This window comes from Nomascus leucogenys, chromosome 15 (genome assembly GCF_006542625.1).
Source record: "Nomascus leucogenys isolate Asia chromosome 15, Asia_NLE_v1, whole genome shotgun sequence".
NCBI classification, from domain to species: Eukaryota; Metazoa; Chordata; class Mammalia; order Primates; family Hylobatidae; genus Nomascus; species Nomascus leucogenys.
Genome location: NC_044395.1, coordinates 17,325,172 through 17,339,184, shown reverse-complemented (window position 1 = coordinate 17,339,184; position 14,013 = coordinate 17,325,172). Strand labels below are relative to the sequence as shown.

At 48.7% G+C, this 14,013-nt stretch overlaps 1 protein-coding gene across 1 annotated transcript in view; it reads right to left on the bottom strand.

Moving 5' to 3' along the window:
• Positions 1–14,013, bottom strand: part of DSCAML1 (DS cell adhesion molecule like 1) — a 390,710-nt gene that overhangs the window by 40,986 nt on the left and 335,711 nt on the right. The window contains exons 15-17 of the mRNA XM_030829652.1: positions 9,504–9,671; positions 7,528–7,598; positions 2,568–2,808 (exon numbers count right to left, since the gene is read on the bottom strand). Of these exons, the coding sequence (XP_030685512.1) occupies positions 2,568–2,808; positions 7,528–7,598; positions 9,504–9,671 (480 nt within the window). The remainder of the gene's footprint in view (positions 1–2,567; positions 2,809–7,527; positions 7,599–9,503; positions 9,672–14,013) is intronic.

The following is a 14,013-nucleotide window of genomic DNA, read 5'->3' as shown; positions in this document are numbered from 1 at the left end:
TTCCTGCTGGCATCCGAGGGCCAGGGACAAAGCGCAAGACGGAGTCTGCTTTGCTCCGAGTGGGAGAAAGGAGGCACAGGCTGGCTGGAAGGTAATTAGATCCCGTTGCCCCACAAGAGGCAACTCTAATTTTTATGAGCATTTAAATGATAATACATCATCCTAACGATCCTCTTTGAGAATGATTATTGTTTCATATTACTTAGGTGTAAAAATATAAGCACCATGTAATTAGGGACCCAGTGTAATAAACTAATACAGATCGCCCGTTCGAACAAAATGAAGGTAATATAATTATGAAAAAGACACTATTGCTAAAGCAGGGGCCCTTGAATACCCCAGGAGGAGTGCTAATATTGCCAGGAAACGATCAGGATCTGACAGGCTAACGAGGGCCTTAATTAATTATGAAAAATTGCTGAGCAAATGCTGCTGGAAACTTTCTTCTCCCCTCTCCTCCTTTGTTTTGAAAATGACTCCATAGCCCATGCTGATCTCTCCCTGTTGGAAGTTCCAGGGGCCCCCCACGAGGCAAGGGTGGTGGTGTTTGGACAGAGGCCAGAGGCAGGCCTGGCATGGCCCAGGCGGTGCATGGGAGCTTAGCATTAGGTGGGGCAGGCTGGCCTCGGCTTGGGACAGCTGTTCCCTGGACACACCTTCCTAAAGGCTCCTGCGTCTGCATCACTTGTTCCTGCATCCAGCCTTGCTCCCAAGCAAAAGGGAGGCACAAGATGAAGCAGGAAGGGTATGGGATTCACAGATTTTGATCCAGACTGTTGTTTTCTGGATAGATGGTTCTGGATGGGTTAATCTCCTTGAGCCTTGGCCTCCCTTCATGGATAATGGTGCGACTCTTGGTGCTATGATTCCCAAAGGTGCTCCCTGGACAAGCAGCATTACCTGGGAACTTATTAGAAATAATACATCCTTTTTTTTTTTTTCTTTAGAGATGGGGTCTTGCTGCATTGCGCATGTTGGACACCCGGCTTAGAAATGAACGTTCTTGGCCCCCACCTCAGACCTGCTGAAGCAGAAGCTCTGGGGGGTGGAGCCCAGTAACCTGCATTTCCCAGACCTCCAGGAGGTCTGCTTTGTGCTCAGGGCTGAGAACCGTGTGTTAGGGCACTGCTCAAATGAACACTCTTGGCACTAAGAGGAGACAAGCTGATCTTCCTCAACCCAGCCAGGCCCGAGGCCAGCATCTCAGGGTGGGAGGGATGGAGAGGGATAGCGAGGGCCGTGGGCTGAGGACTTGGTTGTGGTGCAGCTCTCCTCCCTGCCCCTGGACTTCTCTGCCACGTGCCTCTTTCCTTCTTTCAGTGTGCGCCTCTTCTCAGGTGCTCAGTGCTCTGGGGCTATTGAAGTCAGCCCCACCTTAAAACCCAGCCTTTGCCCCAGAATCATGAAATGAGAATCTCTGGGGTTGAAGCCTGGCATCAGTATTTTGAAAGTTCCCCAGAAAATGCCAACTGGTGGCCAGCGTTAGGAACCATTGGTATGAGCGAATCTACTTTCAGGTGTTTCTGACCTAATGTGTCCCCCCATCCCCAGGGTGCTGCATTTTCAGAAAGGATGAGCTAGGAGGAGGGCATTGCTTCCTCTAAAGGAATGGCTCCCTGGTGGTGAAATGCTTGGTCTCCTGATGGGAATGGGGAAATGGCATTCTGCCCTCCGGACTATTGGTTTCACTCTGTTGGGGCGGGGTGGGCAGGCTGTGACCCTGCCTGAGACTAAAGGGGGGCTTTAGTCTCAGACCCTAGTTTTGGGTTGGGGCATCAAGAAGGAAGCTTGGAAGAATGTTCTGCTGCTTCTTTATTCTGCTCTTTAGGGGACAGAGGTCAGCCTGGCCCCTTCTCTGGGAGCATCAAGGGCCATGTCCTTTTTCTCAACCTGGTGCAGGCTCAGGTACCAGCTGGCATCTTCTCTGTGCTTGGAGAGCAGGCATGTTCCTGCTTCCTCCTAACCCTCTCCTCCTGGGGAGACTGGGCCCTTCGATGTGCTAATCAGAGTGTGGGGTTCTCGCCAGTCATCGAAGAATGAAGACTTAAAAAGCTGAGCTCTAAATCCTCTGCCGCATGCACGTTAGGATTTCTTAACTCCTCAGCCTCATCTCAGGTAGATGGTGGACAGGTTCCAGACTAGAACACAAAGGTGATTTGGCTCCTGCCCTTTTTCCAAGAAATTGCAAAGGAGGAGAAATAGGACCCAGGTGTAGAGAGAAGAGAGAGGGGTTAGGGTGCCAGGAAGAAGGAGGAAGGCCGAGTGAGAAGCGTGGATGGGGAGACAGGTGGACAGACAAGTGCTCAGACAGGCCAACAGGTCAATAGAGACCAGATGAGCAGAGCATCGGCCAAAAGGAAGGAGAGGCCCGATATGCTGAATGGCCCATGCATCTCTCGAGAAGCCAATGGACAAGAGGAGATGGCGGGGATGCAGGGAGCCTGCGTGGACCACAGGACCAAGATGGGGCCCAGGGGCAAACAGAGGGACCCACAAGCCCTCTCTGGCAGCCTTGGCTCTGCCCATGGCAGGAATCTGTGCCCACTCCCCTCTGCTGGGGCCCTCACCATCCTCCAGAGTGGTGGCATTGATCTCGCTGGATGAGGGCCCCGTGCCAGCCCGATTGAAGGCCTGGACCACCACCCCATACTGGGCGAACTTCTTGAGGTTGTCCAGGGTGTAGACCTCGCTGTCCCCCGTGGCCTTCATCTCCACGATGCTGTACTGCCCGTTGCTGCCAGGGCTGTTCTCTCTGTAACCAATCTGGTAGCCCCGGATGACACCGTTCTGCAGCTCCTTCTTGGGTGCCTGTGAGCATGGGGAAGGGTGGGGACAAAGAAATGGCGACACACTGAGATGATGCTCTTAAAACCAAAGTCAGCTCATGTCACTCCTCTGCCCCAGCCCTTCAAAGGCTCCCATCTCACTCAGAATGAAAGCCAAAGTCCTTACAATGGCTACACTGCCCTGTGTGACCCGACCTCCCATTACCTCTCAGATCCTCTCCTGTGCCCCTCGCTTCCTGCGCCCCAGCACTCTGGCCTCTTTGGCCACATCCCCATCTCAGGGGAAACACTCTTCCCCTCTGCCGTGTCCTTGCCAAAATGCCTCTTCTGAACGAGGCCTTCCTTAACTCCTTATGTAAGACAGCTCCCTGCCTCTCTCTGGCACTCCTTATTTTTCTTCCCGGTTTATTTTCCTCCACAGCACTTAGCATCATCTGACAGTCTATAAATTTCACTTATGCATTAGTGAAATTTGCCTGTCTGCTTGTGTTAGAACAGAAGCACTGTGAGGACGCTTTGTTACTGTCGCACTCTCCGTGTCTAGAATGGTGCCTGGTATACTATGGGCCCTCAATACATACTGAACGAACGAATGAATGAATGAATGAATGAATAGGGATATCATTTGGCATGGGTTCAGGGGCCTGGGGAAAATAGAACAGCAGACAAAAAGTAATCAGATGGAGAGGGAGGTGAGCAATTAGTTTGAATAAAAAGAAAGAGTCCCAAGATACCACTTCACATCCATTAGGACGGCTCTTATAACAATAATGGAAAATAAGTGGTAGGGAGGATGGAGAAATGGGAACCCTGTACATTGCTGGTGGGAATGGAAAGAGGCGCCGCTACCATGGAAAAGAGTTTGGCAGTTCCTCAAAAAGCTAAACATAGAATTACCATACCATCCAGCAATTCCATTCCTAGGGTTTATGCCCAAAATAATTGAAAACAGGGATTCAGAGAGATACTTGTACACTCATGTTCAAAGCAGCATTATTCAGAATAGCCAGAAGGTGGAAGCAACTCAAGTGTTCACCAGGAGATGAGTGGAGAAGCAGAATGCGATAGTGCAATACAATGGGATAGTATGCAGCCATGAAAGGGAGAAAACACTGACACCCGTCACAACACGGATGAACCTTGAAGACACTGCACTAAGAGAAACAGGCCAGACACAAAAGGACAAAAGCTATTGTCTGATTCCACTTAGGAGGCACTTAGAATAGTCAAAATCAGAGAGAAGAAAATAGAGAGGCCGGGTACGGTGGCTCATGGCTGTAATCTCAGCACTTTGGGAGGCTGAGGTGGGTGGATCAGTTGAGTCAGGAGTTCGAGACCAGTCTGGCCAACATGGTGAAACCCCAATTCTACTAAAAATGCAAAAAATTAGCTGGGTGTGGTAGCACACGCCTGTAGTTCCAGCTACTCAGGAGGCTGAGGCAGGAGAATCGCTTGAACCCAGGAGGCAGAGGTTGGAGTGAGCCAAGATAGACAGAGTGAGACTGTCTCAACAAAAGGGGGGTGGAATAGACCTTTCATGGGGAGCTCATGGTTCATGGGTACAGAATTTCAGTTTGAGAGGATGAAAAAGTTCTGGAAGTGCTAGTGGTGATGGTTGCACAACATTGTGAATGTGCTTACTGCTATTGAGCTGCACACTTAAACATGGTTCAAATGGTAAATTTTACGTTATATGTATTTCATTAAAACTAAAGAAAAAAGATCCCTGACTTTCACCTGGGTGCAGCCCCTCTGGGAACACTCAGGCTGCATTGCCCCAGACACCATGGCCAGGGATTGGGGAATGGTGAAGGCTGAGGCCCGAATGAGCCCTGGATGGAGGCACAGAGATGGCAAGGACTTGGAGGTTAGAAGGGGGCTGGTGGGAATGAAGACTGAGCCTAGTCAGCCAGGCGAATGGAGAAACTCCACCGGCGTCGGTCTGGGGCTGGAAAACACTCTCACCCCAGGCTCGAACCCTGATACACACCCAGCCAGGTGCGCGCATGCATAAGCGTGCACACGCACTCACCCCCCAATATGTCCATTCACACCCAGAACCAGGAACACATATCCAGACCCATCAAAGCAAACATCTTAATCCACACCCCCACTCCCGACCAGATACATTTAGATCCACAAATAGAACCTGGCTCCTTTAATGCCCGGGCCTGCCCATCTATAAATTGAGACAGAACACCCACCCCAGCGCATTTAAAAACAGCTTGAATTGGGGTTTTAAAGACAATGAAGTTAATTTAAAAGCCCACCTTTTATTGTACTAAAAAATAGTGAGATAAAAACAAGTTAGTAAAACAGCCCTACTATTTTTTTCTAGTGAATGAATGTTTTAAAGGAACTGCATTTTCAAGCTCACTGTTAATAAAACGAAGTTTTTAATTTAACATAATTGTTTTGAACTCACTAAATAGGTGTGTGTCTGTGTGTGTGTGATTAATTGACTTGACTCTTTGTTGCTGCTTGAATGTTTCTCTCTGCACTTGGGCAGTCCTGCTTGCTGGTCTGTAAGTGGACACATTTTTACATTTGGGTCTTGTATCTACACATGTATGTCTATGCACACACACACACACACACAGACATCCATTATATATATAAATGTATCTTCAAGAGCCTGAGACCTTCCTCTTCACATCGACCCCCATTCTCACGTTTCTTGTACGTATATCTATACTGACACACATTGAATATCATTATACTGTGCCACAGATTGCCTACATGCCCAGAGCTATGTATACCATGATATATACCTGCACACGTGACCACATCCACATATACTGACAGGCCTCAGACAGGCATGCAGGCATGCCCCAATCCATCCATCCAGATAGATTCACATATTTATACAGATCTTCACAGATCCTTCCTGCCTCCTTCCTCTCTCTTTTTTTCTCTCCTTCTCTGTCTCTTCTTTCTCCTCCTCTGTCCCCCGCCTCTCCAAACAGCCACAGTCAGGATTTAAATCAATCTTAACAATATTTCTCTGAAGCATTAAGAAATCAATAGGGCTGATTGCAAATTTATGTCATAAAGCAGGGGCGATCCATCTCGTGGAAAGGGTCTTAAAATGAAGTGACTTATCTTCAAGTGAATCTTTATTTTTCATTAATCTGTTTCTCAATGTTAAAAAAAAAATCCCTTGAGAAGTCAGCCCAAAATTTATTGACCAGCTGGTTCATTCTGAAGTTCTAACTTTCTAATCAATTTTATTTTTCATTATGAGACTTTGGAGAAATAAATCTGATTCTAAATTTTTATCGACCTGTGGGTCAGAGCTTTGTAGCCCGACGTTTCAGTATTTTACATATTTATTAATCCCTGCCCCCACCTCCTGGCTGCCTTGGAGTATTTCTGGGATACAGTCCACAGCCAGGACGCAGCCAAGAGTTTGGGATTGGATGCCGGGCCTCACCCCACTTTCTGAGGAGAGCCCTGGAACCCAGATCTGAATCTGGAGAGGAACCCTGGCTCCAGGTATCCACTAGGTGGGCTGCCCCCAGGAAGGACCAACTGCCCAGCCCTACCTCGCTTTCCTCTTGGTCATGCCTCTGGGAGGGGAGGAACCAGGCTGCTGCTATGTGTGTGAGTGTGAGTGTGCGTGCACATGGTCTTAGGAAAAATATCACTAGGTCCTTCTGAATCTCATTCTCAAGTCTACCTTTCTAAAGAGCCCAGAAGGACTCAAGCACCTGGGCTTTTCCTATCAGGAGGAGAGTCAGAAAGTCACCGTGGACAATTGGTCCCTGATGAAGACAGGCAGCCCCTGAGCCCCACTGTTGAGGTGGGAAAGCTCCAGGAAGAACACAGAAGGCCCTGAGAATGCTCTCTGATCCAGAGCCCTGTGCAGTGGCTGTGGAGGGGAGACTGGCTGGGGCTGCAGACTCTGTGTTGCAGTCTGAGCTCTGTCTCTGCCAGCCAGGCCACCTCACATCTCGTCTCCATGGCCTCCTCTGGTGGAAGGGGATAAAAGTGCCTTCTCTTGCTGTTCCCCAGGAGTGAGGAGAGGGTCAGATAAGTTGGTAAAGAGAAAGCACTTGGAGACTGGAGGATGCAGTGAGACAAGAAGCCCCTAGATCGCCAGCCTTTCTATGCCCGTGGAGGGGTTTGGTGGTAGGGCCAGAAGATGCCCAGGGAAGCATTTCCGAGTCCTGCTCAGGTCATTCTGTTGTGTTTCCCTGCTCAGCTGTGGAATCTCCCCTAAAATTTTCCTTAAGTGACAGATGCTTCAGTCACCCCCTATATTTTACAGGTCTTTGCCCTTAGAAATGGCTATAGCACAGAGTGGTCTCTTTTCTCTGCAGTTTCTCCACCCTCAGAGGTAGGGAAGGCAGTTGTTTTCATGCTGATGTTAGAGAGGAGGAACTTGGCACAAAATCAAATCTACTTCCAACCTTATTACAACATGCGGGGTTTGGAGGATGGGCCAGCACTGCCAAGGAACCATCTTCCCTCCTTGGCACTGCAAGTTTTTCATTCCACCCCAGGCAGAGCCTCCATCAGAGAATCAGGGAGGAGAGGGAAGTGGGGATTATTGTGCTGGGGGGACCTGCCTTTGCCTCCCTCTCCTTCCACCTCTCTAATCTCACTAGGATTAGTGACAAAACAGACATGGGCATCATATAAGACTAGAGACTAGCAAGCCTGCTGGGAGCTTCTGTCCTGGATTGAGGAGAGAGGAGGCAAGCAGACATTCCAGGGGAGATGCCTTAGACACACTTACCTTCCAGGTCACCTGGATGCTCTGTGAGGTCACTGGCTGCAAGGTAACATCCATGGGGGGTCCATCAGGAGCTGAGCAGAGTAGGGGGGAGGAGAAACATTACAAGTCAAGACTTGGAAGAGGAAGGGGTTCTATGTTCCCACTCCCACCCTCCTGAGCTGGAGGGCTCCTGGGGAGAAGACTAAGCTCAGATGCAGATAGCAGAGAACTTTTGTTTGAGTTCCCCTTAAAGTATCATAGGGTTTCAATTTCCTCTTCATTCTCCATAATTTGCTGAAAATATAGCAAACAATGATAAGATACTACTGTACATCCAGTAGGATGGCAAACGTTTTTAAAAGTTGAAGAGTATGAAGCGTCTACTTCATACAAGAATGTCTAGGCTGGGTGTGGTGGCTCACACCTGTAATCCCAGCACTTTGGGAGGCTGAGGCGGGCGGATCACAAGGTCAGGAGATCGAGACCATCCTGGCTAACATGGTGAAACCCCGTCTCTACTAAAAATACAAAAAATTAGCCGGGCAAGGGACCCAGGGTGGGTCCCTGTAGTCCTAGCTGCTCGGGAGGCTGAGGCAGGAGAGTGGCGTGAACCAGGGAGGTGGAGGTTGCAGTGAGCAACTCTTGTGCTCTGATCATGGGAGAGAAAATTGGCACAACACTTTAGAAAACATTCCAGCATTTTTTGTTAAAGGTAGAAGTATCTGCCTGTTCGATGACTCTGTAATTCTACAACTGCTTATATTGCCTAGAGAAACTCATGAACCGGTACAGTAGCATACAAGAATGCTTACAGCAGTGTTTTTGTAATAGCTCCAAGCTACAAACAACCTAAATGTTCATCTACAGTAGAATGGACAAATCCACTGTGGTATAGTCCTATAATGGAGTACTATACAGCACTGAAAAAGCATAAATGATATAGCTATGCTAATGACATGAATGAAGCTTGCAAAAGTAATATTGATTAAAACGAAGACACAGAAGAATATATGAATTATGATGTTATGAATACATTCTACTGGAAAATAGGGAAAACTAAATTATACATTTTATTGCATATACATTGTGGTGACAGTACAAAAAAGAAAAGAATGAAAATTAGTATCACAAAAGTCAGGATATTGATTACTTCAAGGGAAGGGGTGATGTTATGACCAGAAAGGAGTACATGGCGGACTTCTGCCATGCTGGCTAATTGATAATGAGTGTTGGTTATACTCATTGTTTACCTTATGCTTGTTTATAAAACTGCACATATATGTCATGTGTATTTTTCTGCATTTTTTTTTTTTTGAGATGGAGTCTTGCTCTGTTGCCCAGGCTGGAGTGCAGTGGTGCGATCTTGGCCCACTGCAAGCTCTGCCTCCCAGGTTCAAGCGATTCTCCTGCCTCAGCCTCCTGATTAGTTGGAATTACAGGCATGCGCCACCACGCCCGGCTAATTTTTGTATTTTTGGTAGAGACAGGGTTTCGCCAAGTTGGCCAGGCTGGTCTCGTACTCCTGACCTCAGGTGATCCACCGTCCTCAGCCTCCCAAAGTGCTGTGATTACAGGCATAAGCCACCACTCTCGGCCTTTTCTGCATTATTTTGTATTACATGATAACAAAAGAAAACATAGCAAGAGAAATCTTGTTTAAACTTTCAAGAAAACTCTATGATGAGGGTCATAGAAAATGATCCAGGCCCTAGTACCCTATCTTTTGCAGATAGATCTTTCCAGATGCTGGGGCCAGGGGAGTGGGGCAGAACCACAGATAGCTCCCCCAAACCCAGTATCTAGAACCTAGCTTGGAAAAGGGTCAAACAGAGGAGCCTCCAGTGATCCAGAGGTGGACAGAAACATCTGTTAGGATGCTTTTCCCCACCCCACCCCCTCTAACTGCAAGCTCATTGCCAATGAACAGGATCACTGTAGGCCCCCGGTGGCTCTGATCCCCGAGGCCATGGGCAAGGCAGGCTGGGCGAGGTGCTCACCGGCCTCCTCCGTGCTGACGGTGAGCTCCTTGCTCGGTTCACTGCGGCCAATCTTGTTGAAGGAGTACATGCGGATGCTGTACACCGATGCCGGGTGCAGGTCCACGATGTTGGCCTGGTTGATGGTGGGGGAGATGTTGCGTGTGGACTGCTTGAAGTCCCAGGAATCTGGAGAGAAGACACCTGTGTCAAAGCACGGCCAGGCAAACTCCAGGACCCCTTCCCAGCCTGAAGTACCAGCACAGCCCAATATTCAGTTGGATGCCCGAGGGGTCCACCTCACACAGACTGCAGAGAGGGCACAGGCCTGAACAACTTCATAGACAGTGCAAGGGGTTTGTCCCATGCAGCTCCAGCTTGGGAGAAGCCTGACTGTCCTCTGCTACTGGCCAGCCTGTAAGCTCAAACTTCAGGCAGAGGTCGGACGAGACGTTCCCCAAGGTCCCTGCCAAGATCACCATCTGTTTGCTATCCCTGAGGGTCTGACTGGCCAGTGCCCTTCTTCCTGGGTCTCTCCTCACATCAGTGACCTGGTCTAACAGTGAGACACCCCATTTACCCGGTGGCCCCCATGCAAAGTGGGAGGCTAAGTCTCCTCTCCCTTTCTCCTGCTTTTGTGTGTGCTTCTGTATTTCTTTTCCTTGTGCACTTGTGAGGTGATGAACTTGAATGTTATATGTCAGGGTTGAGGGGGACAGGCCAAGTACCAGAGTCCCCAGCCCAAACCCTACCCTCTTTCCTGCATCGACAGGGGGATGGTTTCAGAGTCATTACGGTTAGGGGCCACCAAAGAGATTAACATGTTCACGATTTATCCAGGGAGACTGGTAGTCTGTCTCAGGGCTGATGTTTAGCAAAATTGTAGGAGGTGGAAAGTACCAGATAAATACCATTCAGGTGTGACCAAACAGTGCCTAGGCCCATACTGTGACGATGAACACCCTGCATCTCCAGAGGAATCCAGTCATTTGTTCAATATATTTTTGCTGCGCACCTATTAGGGGTCTCCAGAGGAAACGGGAAGGGGTTGCAATTAAAAATGCCTCAGCTAGGACCTTCCACACCCGGGATTCTTAACCAAAAAACTGTTTTGGCACCTTACTTGGAAAAGAAAAAAAGGCAAATCACAAGGAAACAAGCTGACAGTAGGGCTGAAAAATGTTCCCAGGGCAAGTCCAGGTGTCACTATTCCGTCTAATTTTCTGCCTTTAAATCCACAGTAGGGTATTGTGAAAAATTCTCCGTAGAAAAGATTAAGTTGTATCACCACAGTTTAAATCCTAAATCAGGAAAGGAGGCTAGCACATTCTAGAAAGACTAAAAAAAATTTTTTTTGGTTAAAACTAATGCCGGATAGGCCAGGCACAGTGGCTCACACCTGTAATCCCAGTACTTTGGGAGGCCAAGGCGGGTGGATCATTTGAGGTCAGGAGTTTGAGACCAGCTGGGACAATATGGTGAAACCGTGTCTGTACTAAAAATACAAAAATTAGCCGGGCGTGGTGGTGGGTGCCTGTAGTCCCAGCTACTCAGGAGGCTGAGACAGGAGAATTGCTTGAACCCGGGAGGCAGAGGTTGCAGTGAGCCAAGATCATGCCACTGCACTCCAGCCTGGGCAACAGAGCGAGACTCCATCTCAAAAATGAAAAAAAAAAAACAAGAAAACAAAAAAACTAATGCCTGATAAATCAGGAGAATTGGTTCACCAGAAGACACTGCCCCAGGCCTCCAATTTCTGGTTAGTTGAGATCTTGATGGTTTGCAAAACACCACTTATAGCTGCTCAGGCTTAGCATCTGTGAAGGGCACTGGCCCAGCTCCCCATCTGTAGTTTTGCATGTAATTCTTTGGTTTCACGAGCCAGAGAAACAAAATGGCAGGCTGTTGGTGCTCAAAAACACATTATTTTCTCTTTGTATTTTAAAACACCCTAACCACGGGAGGGTCACTTTGTGGCTGGCAAGTTAAGCTGGAATTGCAAATATGCAGGCTCCTACCTGCTGTGGGCAATTGCTTGTGGGTTTGGGACAGAACAGGCTAGTCATGTGGAGGCAGGTGCTCCCTTCTCTCTGTGGCATCCTGGGAGCTGGCGCCAGCTCATAAGTCACATCTGATATGCCCATGTTTATAGGAGAGGGAGAGGGAGCACAAGTCAGCGCATTCATTTTTGATGAGTGCAGGCAGAGGGAGGAGACAGGGGCGGTGTGTCTGGAGAAGAGGCACTAATATTTACCAAGCACCTGCAGTGTGCCAGGTGCAGCGCTGGGCAATTTAAATGCTCACCATTTACTCCTCACATCCTCCTGCGACATCAGTGCTCCATCTCCACAGCAGAGGTGACCTTCGCGGCACCAAACCCAATTTCCCTCCTGGCTCTTGGGTGTATTCAACACTTGGACCTCTCTCCCTTCTTCAGGAAACACCCCCCCCAACCTCAGCTCCCGAATAAAACACTCTCTGGCCTTTTGCTTATTCTTGGGCCAGCTTCTCTGTCTCTGTGCAGGTGCATCCTCCTCTACCCTATGAGGAATGGTTCGAGTTCATCAAGGCTCCACCCGAGGCTTCCTTCTCTCTTGTCATGCACTTTCCCCAACCATGCATTCTATTTTCATCTCCGCGCAGATACCTCCCAGATTAATATCCAGCCTGGGCCTCTCCTTCCGGCTCCAGACCTTATAGCCAACTTTTTAGTTGACGGCTCATCTTGGATATTTCATGGACACCTCAAACTCAACCTGTCCAAGCCAGAACTCTTGACCATACACCCTGCTTACCCAGCAACTTCCTGGGTTCCATCTTGAATGGCACCACCATTATCAATTTCTTGACTCTTCCTTCTCCCTTTCTCCTTATCAAGTGGGATAGCTTTTGTGTTCTGTGTCCTTTTTTTTTGAGATGGAGTCTCGCCCTGTCGCCCAGGCTGGAGTGCAGGGGCGTGATCTCGGCTTACTGCATGCTCCGCCTCCCGGGTTCTTGCCATTCTCCTGCCTCAGCCTCCCGAGTAGCTGGGACTACAGGCACACGCCACCACACCCAGCTAATTTTTTTGTATTTTTAGTAGAGACGGGGTTTCACCGTGTTAGCCAGGATGGTCTCGATCTCCTGACCTCGTGATCTGCCCACCTTGGCCTCCCAAAGTGCTGGGATTACAGGCGTGAGTCACCGCACCTGGCCTCTGTGTCATTCTTGAATCCTTCCACTTCCCTCCATCCCCATCTCTACCTCAGGCTTAGCCACTGTCATCCCTCCTTAGACCAGGGAAATGGCCTCTTCCCTAGCCCTCCACGTGCTCAGCGTACCCTGTTTCTTTCATCTGCTGTCTATACTGCAGTCATCGTCCGCTCTACAAATACAGTCGAGCTCCTCTTACAGGTGAGCCTTCCATCTTGGCCCTGAGAGTCTGAGAGTAGTCTTCTCAAAACACAAATCTGATACTGCCATTCCTGACATAAAATTCTTCAGTAGTTGTTCCTTGTTCTCAGGATAAAGGTAAAATTTCACAACCTGACCCAGGCCCTGCAACATCTGGCTCCTGCTCACTTCCCCAGCCTTCTCTTTCTCTATTCTTCTCCTCCTCTGAACTCTTCCAGCATTTGGAGCCCCTCCTCAGTCCACAGTATCTTCTTTCAAGGGTTCACCGTTTGGTGGTAACTGCCCAAGGAGATGCTAAGCTCCCTGAAGTCAGGAGCCATGTCTAAAACTTTGGTCCTCTCCCCAATTTCACATGTGTTGGGCACTTAAAATGTGCTGTTGATTTTAAACCAGAGCCACTGTTTTTCCCCTTTACTTGGGACTTGGAGTTCCTCTGCACTCTGTGGCCACAGTGTACTCTTTGCCATTCCCCTCCTTGCCTTGCTCAGCTGCAAATCACAGGAAGGTTGGGCAGAGGAGTGTCCTGGAGAACGACTCCTTTTTTTTCTGCTTTTGCCGCCCGTAGTTTGCAGGTGGATTTGACCTTCTGTTCCCAAACCATCTTTGGTGTTAGCACAAAATAGCTCCCTCTCCACAACCTTTCCAGGCTAATGCACCAGAGTCAGATCTGGAGGTCTCTGACTGATATGCCAAACTTGATCACTGTCATCTCCCTGACCCTGAATAGCTGAGACCAGGGGCCCTATTTTCTTCCTTTTCCTTTTCAGGTCTCAGAGTACTGAGCAGGCTTTGGTGAATATTGTCTCTTTTAATATTCCCTTTCATATGAGCCTGGCTTACGCAGATTAACATATTTCATTAAGGGCTCTCTCTCCCTTTCTTCATCAAAGGGTTTATGATGCAAAATATTCTTCTTAAAAATAAGGAAGCGGCTAGGGAGATGTCAGTGCCTTCTGCTCTGTGGGCTGCTTGCTGAGAGGGCACTGGGAATCTTTGGTTTTTCAGGAGATACATTCACTGTAGAGGGGACGCAGCTTGGAGAAAAGCCACATCTGGAGCATTTAGCTGCCTGGGCTCAGGAAGCACATCCATTCTGCATCTCTAATTTTCTCCTTGGATCACGCCTTTGAGACCCCCA